This window comes from Heptranchias perlo, chromosome 7, assembly GCF_035084215.1.
Source record: "Heptranchias perlo isolate sHepPer1 chromosome 7, sHepPer1.hap1, whole genome shotgun sequence".
NCBI lineage: Eukaryota > Metazoa > Chordata > Chondrichthyes > Hexanchiformes > Hexanchidae > Heptranchias > Heptranchias perlo.
This window is the reverse complement of record NC_090331.1, coordinates 74,296,881-74,310,666: the sequence shown is the minus strand read 5'-3', so window position 1 is coordinate 74,310,666 and position 13,786 is coordinate 74,296,881. Positions and strand designations below refer to the sequence as shown.

Here is a 13,786-nt window from a genome sequence, read left to right as displayed (position 1 = left end):
AAATCCAGAGATACAAAGAAAACACAATAGGATCCTAATGGTTCTGCCTAGTGTGAACCATCTAGACCAGAAAGAACCCGGCCTGTGCTGTTAGCTAATCTCAGCTGATGCTGCGGAAGGGACACTACAGTTGCCCTTCTCAATCCTGGGTAGGGAGGGGAAAATAATCAATCTCAATTTCTGCTCCTCACCGCTATCCAGTGACTCCTGGATAGTATGTGGGAATGACTTTTGGGTGAAAACAAGATCAGATCAGACTTGGCTGTAATACCCTGCATGACTGTTCAGCCTACTGACACTATCCAGGCTTACACATGAGGACACCACCAGAGTATGTCTGAGGATAGTGGACCACAGTACGAGTTGGTGCATTCAGGAGGAGAGAAGAAAAAAAAGCTACACATGAAAGGAAAGAAAAGTAACAGCAAAAGTATTGGTACCTGCATGACTAAGGAGGAGAAGCTTAATTGTCTGCTGTTCAGGTGCCAAGCTGCTGGAGGAAGGACATAAAATACTTTGCTATAGGGATCCGGGGTGCAAGTTCCACCCAGACCATTTGCATGCAGCATTTAGTGACCAGTAACAGTGCCCTTTGTCTGGTCATCTATGTGACCTCAAATTTAGAAAGGCATAATAAAGTTTTTCTGGGAAAAAAGTAACATTAATAGGGGTACCAAGAACCTCCTAAGATCTCATGATTTTTGCCATCATAGTGATTTTTTTTTGTTTTAGTGAAGTTGTGTGTTGGTAAATGTGAGAAGCATCAATCTGTGGAATGGAAATCTTTAAAGCAGTGTCAACATCCAACACTCATTAGTCAGGCATGTTAAGGGCACAGGCTAAATGCAAGGTAAAATTTTCACTACACTGTCCTAGCAAGAAAACCCAGTTCAGGTATTGCACAGACCAAATGCAAAATAAAATTCCCTCTACTCTAGATAAACATTGTGCCCTCATTTCAATCTCAGAAAACTTTCTAATTCTCATACCAGAATTGAATTTTCAAAATGAGATTGCCAATTTGAACCAAACTGTGGTCAGTTCTGTACTGTGAGCCCATGCCAGTTTTGTTGAGACTACCCAAACTCATTTTGATATAGATTCTTGCAGCATTCACCATTCACCAGAGGTAAGAGGACTGTGTCATCACTACTTAATCGCCAAGCTTGGGTTTTAACAGAAGGGATAGCAAAAAAACATAAGAAAAGAATGTGGTTGTCACCAGCATTAATGGCCCTCCTTCTCCTCTCTGTACAGATAATGAAGTGATTTCAACTATCAAATGTTCCCCATATAGTTGAGTAACGGTGAAACTACTTCACTATCTACACAAGATGGAGATGTGAGAGTTACGCTGGTCTCCTGCCAGAGTTATGGCAGAAGACCAAGAGAATCCCCATGAAAATTCAGGGCCATTCTACAACACAGAATTTGACTGTACTTACATGAAGCAACTTCTTCCCTGACAATATCATCACATGGCTCGGTGCACCTTCCCCCCCCCCACCGCCAACACCACCACCAGAAAATGTGCTTTATGTTTTCAAGTACACTTGTCTCTCTGTCAATATGTTACACATTTCCCTGGAGCTGATCTATTTTGTTGAAGTCTGTTAGCAGATTTCCCCCGTTACTGTTGCAACTATGGGTTGTTAATCCTTCAACAATAACTTCCGTTTGATTCTAGCCCAAGAGGTTATAAAACAGCAAGTTTAATAGATTGACTTATGCAGCACTGCATTACAGCTGTGTTCAACATTACTTTCAACAGTATTATGGTTATAATACAACTGTCTACAGATTACATTAATGATAAGCAATCAATACAACCTGATCTGTCCGTAAATTTAGGATGATCAGACATGACCTTCATGGACTGCCTGTACTAATGGACTTCCGACTATCCCCTCTTGAGAGCTCTAACATTCGGGAGGGAGCATGCCCTATCTTTATACTATTGGGCTGCATTGTTCTGTACATAAGCACTGTTGGTCTTATCTCATGGTTGAAAACCATCCCACTTTGCTGATTCTCAGAAACCACCAAGGATTGTCTATACTATCTGCTGCATAAACAGTTTGTTCCATGTCAGCCTTGAACATGGCTTCTGCAACGTTTATTGTTTGCATAGCCTTTCACTGTTATCAGGTCTTAGTATGTGATTTCTTTAGCGACCACGTTTCTTGTTTTGGTGTAAACCACCATCTGACTTTAGCATCTAGAAACGGGCCACCTCTTGACCTTTGGGTGCTTAGTTCTGAAGTTTCAGCAGGATTGCTTCTTACAAACTGTCTTTCACACAAACACCAAGACACGACTTTGCCCCCCCTCCCTTCCTATTAACACCACCCTCTTGCTAAATGTTTTGGAGCTTTATTCGAGCTATGCGAGATGAGATATAGACCATGCTTGGCTTTAAACCATATTCTTACAAAGTCTTTCTCACTTTCATCCCATTGTCGATCATATCTTTGGATATGTGGCCTTCACCCCCGGGTAATTGCCCTGTTCATTTGTGTAGAGTATTTACCTTTTTATGGCTGCCAGGATCAGCCTGCCAATGCTCAAAACAATTCCACTGTGTAGATCAACCCTCATAGCTAATGGAGCCTTTTCTGTACCACTCTCCACAGGAAACATGCCTTCCATTGTCATGAGATTGCAACTTTTCTGGACAAACCCATTCTAATTCCACCCCTGGAACAAAGCCAATTTGAGAATGGCCTAAACTAGGGGGACGATCCTATACTTACAATGGGGAGTCATGCTCGCAGGGAGCTCATGGTGGGAAATCACAGGTGTGCAGACGGTGATTTTCCACCCATTAAAATTAAAGGATTGAAGATAAAGGGCTGTTCACCAATGATTTCCCGCCATATGCGTGACTGGAGAGCAGGAGTGTGGAATTGGCCCTTAGGTGATTTGTAGCCTTGTTTTAAAGAAAGTGCTGGGGTACTAGTGCATCGAGTGCTGTTTAGAGCCGGAAATTTATGGAGAGATTTTCCTGGGTCTGTGCTGAGACACATTAGATCACCAAAACGCAATGAAAATCAGAAAATTGGGTGGGTTGGAGTGGACAACTAATAAAGGAACCTGCTCAATTTTCTTCCATTAATTTAAATGGGAGAAAACTGCGGTGGGGTGATGTCCTTTACAGGCTTGCCCACTGACCCACCTGATTTTCCGATATATGTTGCACCAGGAATTCGGAGCGTTAGTGTGCAAGCCCAGGAAAATCTCACCCTGTAATTTCTAAAACCTGGTTAAGTTTTATATTGGATGGATTTAATAAATTGAGATTAAAAAACAAATTAGATTTCTGAACCAATTCATCATTTTTTCCCCCCAATATACTTCCATTCTTGAAGGCAACAACTTGTGCTGTGGTACAGTTCTACTGACACCAGTAACCATCCCACATTTTGCCCATATGGTTGTTCTTCATTTTTTTTTCAAATTTGTTTTTGGGATGTGGGCGATGCTGGCAAGGCCGAGTTTATTGCCCGTCCCTAGTTGCCCTGAGAAGGTGTTGGTTAGTGGGTCTTCTCCTTGAAATGCTGCAGTCCTTGTGATGATGGTGTTCCTACAATGGTGTTAGGTGGAAATGATGAAGAAATAGAGATATATGTGCAAGTCAGGATGGTGTGTGACTCGGAGGGGAATTTGGAGGTGATGATATTCCCATGACATTGCTGCTTTCATCTTTCTGGATCCTTAATTTACCTTGTGATATGTGTTGTTAATCCAGTAATTATAAAATAGTCCTGCTTTCAAATCCATAAGTCTGAGGGCATAAAGAAGGCATATTTATAATAGCTGTATTTGGCAGTGGGCCAGACACTGAGGTTTCAACATGTTACAACTAAAGTCATCAGAGTTGGTCCTTGCTAAGATCAGGACAAAGCCCTGTCTTTTAGCACAGGGCTGGCTTAGTAATCAGAGCCAGAGTGAGAGAGAGTCAAATGCCTGTAATCTTTATTGCATCCATGACTGCACAGGATCCTTGTGATATGACCTCTGAACTTCAAAAAAAAAAGGTTGCTAAAAGACATTTTCTTGTCATTTGGAAATCAGTTTACCTCATGTGGCTCTTATTGAAATGTAAAACAAATATCATGTCTTGAATTAAGTGTAACTTGATTCATAAAATATATATTATAAACCTTGATGCATTAGTTATATATAACTATAATCTATCCATCTAGAAAGAAAGCAAGAATTTGCATTTAAATGGTGCCTTTCATGTCCTCAGGGTGTCCCAAAGCACGTCACAGACAATTAAATGCTTTTCGATTGTTGTTACCTAGGCAACACGGCACCAATTTTCGCACAGCAAGGTCTCACAAATAACAATGAGATAAATGACCAGATAATCTGTTTTTAGTGATGTTGGTTGAGGGATAAATGTTGGGCAGGACACCAGGAGAATTTCCCTGTTCTTCCTCAGATCGTCCCATGGGATCTTTTACATCTACCTGAGGGGGTGGACTGGGCTTCAATTTAACATCTCATCTCACTCAGTACTGCACTGAATTCTCAGCCTAGATTATGGACTCAAGGGCCGAGAATGGGATTTGAACCCACCACCTTCTGACTCAGATGAGAGTGCTACCACTGAACCATTTAATGGCAATTGCCTATGTAATCTTGTTACACTGTAATTACACTCTCCTTCCAGTGGAGGTGCTGCAGTGCCACCTGGGAGGTTGTAATTACAATGTGGACATAAGAATTAATAATGAAGATATGAAAATAAGGACAAAATGTTTGACTTTAAAATGGAGACTGAGTTACATCTGTTCATCCTCCATTATCCCCCATCTGCGAACTCTGCATCATCTGAAGACTACACTTGGTCTTCACCCCTTGTTACAACACCGCAAGAGTGTGACAAGCAGCTCTACTTCTGTTTCCAAAATTGTCATATGTTTTCCTTTTAACTATAAATATAAAGTCAAAATAAAAATAAGGACTGAATTATGTCTGGATGTCCTGGTCCAATTATCCCGTGCCCTCTAACCCCGCTTGACCTGAAGACTACACTTGGTCTTGACTCTCCATGTGGGAGATCGCCATGGGAGATTAACTAATACATATTCATAAACACACAGAACCACATTAATACACAAACACACTCACATTATACCATGACTACAATGTATGTTGTATCGTCTGTGTGGAGCATTATTCTACAGTAACATAAAAAGTGTGATATATAATGTAAGAAAGTATTATATCACCAACCCAGTGTATAATTTATACAGGGTGTTGTAATTCAATAAAACAGAAGATACAATTTCTCAGTAAAACTCTCTATTCATTTAGCCCAAATAAGCTCCTAATCAAGTATCATAAAATTCTAAAGCTTCCCCTCATAACTTTTGTGATGTAAAGACACATACAAAACCTATATAGGCCCCAAATGATGGCTGGGACTGTACACTCTCGGAGTTCAGATGATGATCTTTTTTCCTCCCCATTTTCCCCCATCCTCTCCTAAAGGCGACGAGTCATGCTCGTTGTACTTCCACTGCTGTCAGGATCCCTTCAGAAGCTCACCTTGTGGCCAATTTTCATTTGTGAGCCCAGAAAGTTTGTCATCAGGCTATTTAATAAGGGGAGTGGAGGGGCATGATCATAGTTGATCATGTTCTCACCCAATGTCCACTTGCTTGCAGTAGTGGTCATAGTATTGGATTAGTAACCCAGAGGTCATAGGGGTTAAATTAGGCCGTGTAGCACTTGCTTTTTAGGTGCTAAGCGGCCACGTAAGACTTGAAAATGTGATCCAAGGTGCATGCACACACTTCAGTGTGCAACGCTGAAGTGAAGGCACCGCTGCCATTTTGCAACTCCACACTCCAGCCAACTCCCTGTCTTAACCTCGCACAGCTGAACAAGACTTTAAATGGCAAGAAGGACCCCATCCCACCCCCACGACTCTACCAGCGCTATTTAAAGGGATCATTAAGTACTTACAGGTTAGTTGCTGGATCATTTCTGTTGGCTGCTGGTGCAATTTTACACATTTTTGAAGATTTCCCATAGTTGGCTAAAGTTTTAATACTGTACAGGGAGTGAGTGGTCTGGCTGGTCTTGCAGTTCTTTTTGTATCTTTTAAAATATTGTGCTGGAAAAAGTTGCTTCCAGACATGGGTGGCCAGCTTCCTCTGGGAATTGAATATGACTGGGAGAATGAAGAGAGGCCACGCAGAGCAGGACAAGCTGCTCGAAGAGGGAAGAGGATCAGGGCTCTCAGCAGGAGCCATATCCATGGAGGGTCTTCAGGGAGCAATTCTCTTCTCAACTTCAGCGACGACCAGCGCATCAGATGTCTTCGGTTAGCAAAAGCAATTGTGACTGAAATCTGTCAACTGCTACTGCCACAAATACAGCCTCAAATCATAGAATCATAGAAAGGTTACAGCACGGAAGGAAGCCAATCAGCCCATCGACTCCATGCCGGCTCTATGCAAGAGCAATCCAGCTAGTCCCACTCCCCCGCCCTATCCTCGTAGCCCTGCAAATTTTTTCCTTTCAAGTACTTATCCAATTCCCTTTTGAAAACCATGATTGAATCTGCCTCCACCACCCTCTCTGGCAGTGCATTCCACATCCTAACCACTTGCTGTGTAAAAAAGTTTTTCCTCATGTCACCTTTGGTTCTTTTGCCAATCACCTTAAATTTATGTCCTCTGGTTCTTGACCCTTTCACCAATGGGAACAGTTTCTCTCTATCTACTCTGGCTAGACCCTTCATGATTTTGAATATCTCTATCAAATCTCCCTTAAACTTCTCTGTTCCAAGGAGAACAACGCCAGCTTCTCTAGTCTATCCACATAACTGAAATCCCTCATCCCTGGAATCATTCTAGTAAATCTCTTCTGCACCCTCTCTAAGGCGGTGCCCAGAACTGGACACAATACTCCAGTTGTGGCCGAACCAGTGTTCTATAAAGGTTCAACATAACTTCCTTGCTTTTGAACTCTATGCCTCTACTTATAAAGCCCAGGATCCCATACGCTTTTTTAACTGCTTTCTCAACCTATCCTACCACCTTCAAAGATTTGTGCACATATACCCCCAGGTCTTTCTGTTCCTGCACCCCCTTTAGCATTGTACCATTTAGTTCATATTGCCTTTCCTCATTCTTCCTGTCAAAATTTATCTCTTCGCACTTCTCTGCATTCAATTTCATCTGCCATGTGTTTACCTATTCCACCAGCCAATCTATATCCTCTTGAAGTCTATTACTATCCTCCTCACTGTATATTACACTTCCAAGTTTGTGTCATCTGCAAATTTTGAAATTGTGCCCTGTACACCCAAGTCCAAGTCATTAATACATATCAAAAAAGCAGTGGTCCTAGTATCGACCCCTGGGGAACACCACTGTATAACTTCCTTCAGTCCAAAAAACAACTGTTCACCACTACTCTGTTTCCTGTCACTCAGCCAATTTCGTATCCATGCTGCCACTGCTCCTTTTATTTCATGAGCTTCAATTTTGCTGACAAGCCTATGATGTGGCACGTTATCAAATGCCTTTTGAAAGTCCACACTGCCCTCATCAACCCTTTCTGTTACCTCATCAAAAAACTCAATCAAGTTGGTTAAACACGATTTGCCTTTTACAAATCCGTGCTGGCTTTGCTTTATTAATCCACACTTGTCCAAGTAACAATTAATTTTGTCCCGGATTATCGTTTCTAAAAGCTTCCCCACCACCGAGGTTAAACTGACTGGCCTATAGTTGCCGGGTTTATCCTTACACCCTTTTTTGAACAAAGGTGTAACATTTGCAATTCTCCAGTCCTCTGGCACCACCCTACCTCTTTACCTCCCTCTTTTTGCCAGTTTATTTGGGGGTAGTTAAAATCTCCCATGACTATTATTCTATGTCCTTTACTCATTTCACATATTTGCTTACATATTTCTTCCTCCACCTCCTTTCCTCTATTAGGTGGTCTGTATTATATCCTTATTAGCGTGATCGATTTCTTATCTTTTATTTCAATCCATATGGATTCTTTTTCTATCCTCCTGTTAGTTATGTCAGAAGGATAGACTCCTAGCAGCAGTCATGATTCTTCCATTCTGCGGCAGTCCTCTCTTCCACCTGTATTTCAACTAGCAAGGCAAGTCAAAGGCTGGCTACTGGGTGACAGGGGTTATCCCCTCATGACATGGCTCATGACTCTGGTCAGGCACCCACGCACAGTAGGCCTGCAATAAGAGCCATGCTGCCATAAGGAACATTATAGAGAACACCATAGGCATCTTCAAGCAACGCTTCCGCTGCCTGGGCTGATCTAGAAGAGTGCTGCAGTACTCAGCAGAGCGGGTATCAAGATTTGTGGTCGTATGCTGCATGCTGCATAACCTGGCCATTATGAGGGAACAGCCCTTGTCACCAGCTATCAGGTGAGAACCCCAGGAGCAGGAGCATGAGGAAGAGGAGGAGGAGGAGGAGGTGAAAGAGGAAGGGAGTCTACAATATAGACAGACCCTTTCTGCCAGAGCTTTACATGATCAGATTATTCATGAGCGATACCAGTAACCTCGACGACATCTCCCCATTCACCAACGGTCCCACATTCCTTACCTTTCCTCTCTCGCTGACCATCACATCGTCCTCTTTACGATTACACATTGGTTCCTCCCTGAGTTCACCACAGAAATAAAAACCACCACCAAATGCAAATTCAAATCCAGATTGATCAATTCACTCATTAAATTATGCAAACAAAATTAGACTATTCACTCTTGTGCATTCCCTTAGTGCCTGTCTTCCATGTGCCTTTACCTTTCCTATGAGGTACTTTCCCATTGGCTTGAGCATGGGTGATAGAAGGCTGTTGACCTTCAATTGAGGAGAGTGCAGATGGCCTTGGAGGTCGACGTCAAGCAGCTCTGGGCTAAGAGGGCCCGGTTTCAGACTGCACCATCTTAGCCTGGGCTACAGCAGTCTGGGCTGGCTGGCTGATGGGCAACAGCAACTGGTAGTGTGGAAGAGGGGGGAGCAGGAATGCTGTCATCCTGAGAGAGGACAGCAGGTTCCTGTTCCATGGAGCCACTGCCACTCTCTCGGGGGCGTTGTCTCAGCAATCTTGGTGATCTATTGGAGAACAGATTGCTGGACTGCTGTGATGCCCTGGAAGCCCCTTTCAACAGTGATACCCAGAGCCACGATGGTAGCAGTCTGAGATTGCAAGGCAGCAGTCAGACCTTTGATAGAAGCCATTTGTACTGCAATGAAAGCTGTTTGTGCTGCAATGGAAGCTGTGACATCGGTCATCAGACACTGCATCATGATGGGTTCCACAGGTGTGCTGATGGAGCTGACCCCCATTCCATGTTGGAAAGGATGGGCTCCAAGCTTTGCACAAAGCCCTGTGTCAAGTTGGAGCTGGACTTCTCCATGCTGTTTGACATTGTGCCCATGCTTTCTGGCAGGCTTCCGAGTGCACCATGCATTTGGTTGTGTACGCCCATCAGCCTTCTTCTGTAGCCTGGCCCATCGAAGTCCTCATCTGACTCCTCTACAGCAGAACTAGTGAGCGACCTCACCCTCTGGAGTGCTGGCACCTACTATACCCTTTCCCCCCACCCTGGCTCCTGTGCACTTGTGCCCGGTGTCTCATCACGTGCAGATCCCTCCTCTATCTTAGCACTAAGGTACACGCAGTGTCAGTATCTGAGCTGGTCATTGTGAGTGTAAGATCGAGTGACGGTGTTGCTTCATCATCACTCTTCTTCCTCTTCCCGCTCTGACTGGGAAGGTTCCAGTACTTGCGTATTGCGAGTGGCTGGCGCTACTTAAAGGCAGCCTGTACCTCTTAAAGGGAGGTGCATTGTGGCTGCAATAAATGGTGGGAGTCCTTTGTGAACTGATTCTGTGCTGTAATATATTGAAGAATGGCTGAACATGCTGATGTGTGCAGCCAATGAACAGTGCATATAGCGCTGACTGCACGCAGCAATCATGTAAAACAGTAGGCGGCACGATTGTAGTGTGCTGCCTGCAGTGCAATGAACGGGAGCAGGTTAATCGCGGACCGTGATCCTCACACCCATTTTCGGGGATTATCCAATTTAACCCGCTATGAGTTCAAATGATGCCATGGCAAATTGTGAAATTGAATTTTAATAAATCTGGTAACTGGACCATAAAAGCTATTGCATTGTGGTTCAGTAATGTACTTCTGGGAAGGGAACTTGCCACCCCTACCTGGTCTGGCTTACATGTGACTCCAGTCCACACCATGTGATTGACTGTTAATGCACTCAGGTCAACCAGGGATAAATGAAGGCTTGCAAGCATTACCCATGTTCTGAGAACAAATTAAAAACTTGCATTTTCCAACTGGGATTACTGGATGGTGATCAGGAGTAGGAAATCATCCAGGAACATTGAGACCAATTGTAGCATCCTTATCATTGCCACAAATGATTGAGGTCATCTAGCTCTGTAGCTGTGGAGCTGATCTTCATGGGTTGTATGACTCAGAAAGCACACCAGGCACCACATTTACCCATTGAGAGAACCCCCAGACAGTATTTTCGATATCATCTCAACACCTTGTATGTTACAGCCTTTAATTCAACGTGCAGTACATGGATTATAAAAACTGCACTGATTGTAGAAAGAGGGGAGATGGTTATTGAGGGAGGGATGCCATGTGCAGGACACAGCCATTATATAAAGCATGGTAGCCTATTAATAAGGAAGCGAATGAAAGTGTAAGCATAGTATACCTAATTAAAGCATGTGAATGTTGAGCCTCACTGACTTGCATCAAATCAATAGCAAAAACTCTTAAATAAATAGATGTGCACCACAGAAGCAGCAGCAGCATGTTTACAAATCACAAAGTGTGTTGAGAAATGCTCTTTGCTCTTGCTAATGACTAATGACAAGCTTTTAAAGCATTTTTGTTCGTGATTTTTTTATCTATATATATATATATATACATTCATTAAGGTGAAGGATGTTAATGCTGGCAAATGGAACACTTTCCATTTCAGGCACCCAGCGGCAGAATTGAGCACTCTCATGACAGTTATAGAAAATAGCACTGTTTGATGCAGAGCAAAGCCCTTAATCTGGCTCAACAATGTTCTTCAGCCCTAACCTCAGCACTCCTTACTATGATAGGGTGACATTTTTCCATTTTGCACACCTGCTGTCCCATGGCCCCTCTGAATGAGACTGCCTATTTAAGGATAGTTATTACTGTTGCCGATGTTATCGTACATTTATTTTAAACGGGTTAATGCATTAAGATAACGGAGAGGGAAGTTTGATGCTACCACATTAAACATTTGTCCGATAACATCGATGATGATAATTTCTTCCTATTGTGCCTAATGAGAAGCAGTTTTGTGCTGTGAGCCAATGTTCATTAAGAACCTGAATTGAAACTGGAAAGCTTGTTTCACATTGAACCTTCACAGGCAACAGTCAGAGGAGACTTTCATTCCATCAGTCTGGGTGGATCTAAGTCATCACTAGACTCGTACTGTTTTTTTTAACTTCCTGTCTGTTTTACTAACTTTGTTCTCTACTATGTATGTGGCATTCACAGCGCTCATCGGCAGTGGCTCTTTGCGACATCACAACGAAAGCTTTAAGGACCATTAACGCAACTGAAAAAGCATTGCATGACTTTGCAGAAGTAGATGATACAGTTAACGAATCTCTCACAAATCCCTGCTTGCACCTAAAGTCCAGTGAAAAAGACCTAAGTGTGAGCGAGGCTGATGAAGCATACAGAAAACTTGAGGAAAATGTAAGAGCAACGGTCTACCTCACAGTAGAAATACATTTTAATATTAATACATATGAGACATCTTTCCATTTATTCACAGTTCTTTCATTTCGATAATTATATAAAAGGAAAGTCTGAATTGATCCATCCCTTTAAGGATATGTACTTTAAGGTGTTTACCAGGTAACTGCACCTCTTAGTACTGAACTATGCAGACTAGGAAAGACCGATGTTCCCCCATCTATGCTGAGATAGGTGATCTCAGACAAGGAAGCAATTGGGGCATTTCAATTGGCCTCAGCACCTCTTGGCTAGAAAGGTACAAAATTAGTCATGGTTTGCACAACTGATAGCTCTCCAGTGATTCCTACTGGAAAGTTAACATATGCGGACATTGGATCAAGAGTGACTGTGATGTCTTCTGTGATAGAATAGCCTGGCAACACATTGTCTAAGTTGATGCATGGAGTGGCCACTTGGCGAAGTATCAGAGGACTACTGGGAAACTATAGACCAGAAGGGAAAGAAAATTAGAGATAGTTGGACCTTATTTTTTCTAATTGAAAACCATACTACTGGAGGTTTAGCATTTGATGCAAGATAAATGTGTGCCATGTGGGCAACACAGCAGCAATTAAACCACAGGCTGTTTCTAGCCGTCCCAGCCAATGACCCTGCCTGACATTTTGCCAGTGCTCTTGACATGTGCCTCTAGTGCATGGGGTGCTGTAATTAACAGAAAGAGGGAGTAATTTGGCACGTTGTGTTCCTGTAGGTCTATATGACAGCCAGCACAAATTATGGCCTGGAAAGTCAGCTGAAGGACCTGGAGGAGCGAGCACGAAGCAGGCAGAGTTACACCACCACAACAACGGACTCTGAGCTCTCAGAACTGGAAGATAAGGTGGCTTCGGCTGCTGCTAAGGTTCACCACACTAAAAGTGAGGTACAGTGTAAACCCCTATAGATCTGAAAGACAGTTTAGCAGCCGCACGTTAAACACGAGGAGAGAGAGCTTCCCCCCTAACCTGATGGCTCAATTGATAAAAGCACTGCCCAGTGCCCAATTGAGCTGTACAGAGCAAGATGTTGGCATGTTTGATCTTCGATCTGTGCTGATATAGCTGGTCTCTGCTGGTATGGTGGAAGAGAAACTGCAGTTGGCTTCAGTGTCCCCTGGATTAGGGAGGAGTTTTTAAAATATCAGGCTAAGTTCTCATTCTTGATCGCTATCCAGTGGCTTCTGCTGGAAGTGCACCTTTGTAGAGGGCAGATGAGGACAGATCAGGCTTGGCTATAATGCTCTGCACATTTGAATCATCTGCTAATTACACTATCTTGACAGGCTTTACTCAGTACATTTTTTGAGAGCCACAATCATAACCAATGTCTTGCTCAAAGGCAACTCTTGGGTATACTGCACCACTCACTGGTGAGATAGGGGTCAGCAAGCACATTTCCTCACACAATAAACACCTGATTTCGATCATGCCACTGTAGGGAGCTGGCAAGTGGAGGCCGGGCACCCTCCCACAGAAAGAGGGGGGGAATCTATAGCTTAGTTTATCATTAGTGATATTAGTGGATGATCACTTAAGGGCATTCCTGGAACATAAAAACATAAGAAATAGGAGCAGGAGTAGGCCATATGCCCCCTCGAGCTGGTTCCGCCATTCAATCAGATCATGGCTGATCTTCAACCTCAACTCCACTTTCCTGCCCGATCCCCATATCCCTTGATTCCACTAGAGTCCAAAAATCTATCTATCTCTGCCTTGAATATACTCAATGACTCAGCATCACAGCCCTCTGGGGTAGAGAATTCCAAAGATTCACAACTTTCTGAGTGAAGAAATTCCTCCTCATCTCAGTCTTAAATGGCCAACCCCTTATCCTGCGACTCCGACCCCTAGTTCTAGACTCTCCAGCCAGGGGAAACAACCAATTCCACCATTTTAATACAGTATTAACCCATTTATTTTGAATGCATCAATTTAAAATATTTCAGCTTTCA

At 43.2% G+C, this 13,786-nt stretch overlaps 1 protein-coding gene across 1 annotated transcript in view; it reads left to right on the top strand.

The window, feature by feature from the left end:
* mlphb (melanophilin b) overlaps window positions 1-13,786 on the top strand; it is a 111,912-nt gene that overhangs the window by 79,635 nt on the left and 18,491 nt on the right. The window contains exons 11-12 of the mRNA XM_067987917.1: window positions 11,590-11,793; window positions 12,548-12,718. Of these exons, the coding sequence (XP_067844018.1) occupies window positions 11,590-11,793; window positions 12,548-12,718 (375 nt within the window). The remainder of the gene's footprint in view (window positions 1-11,589; window positions 11,794-12,547; window positions 12,719-13,786) is intronic.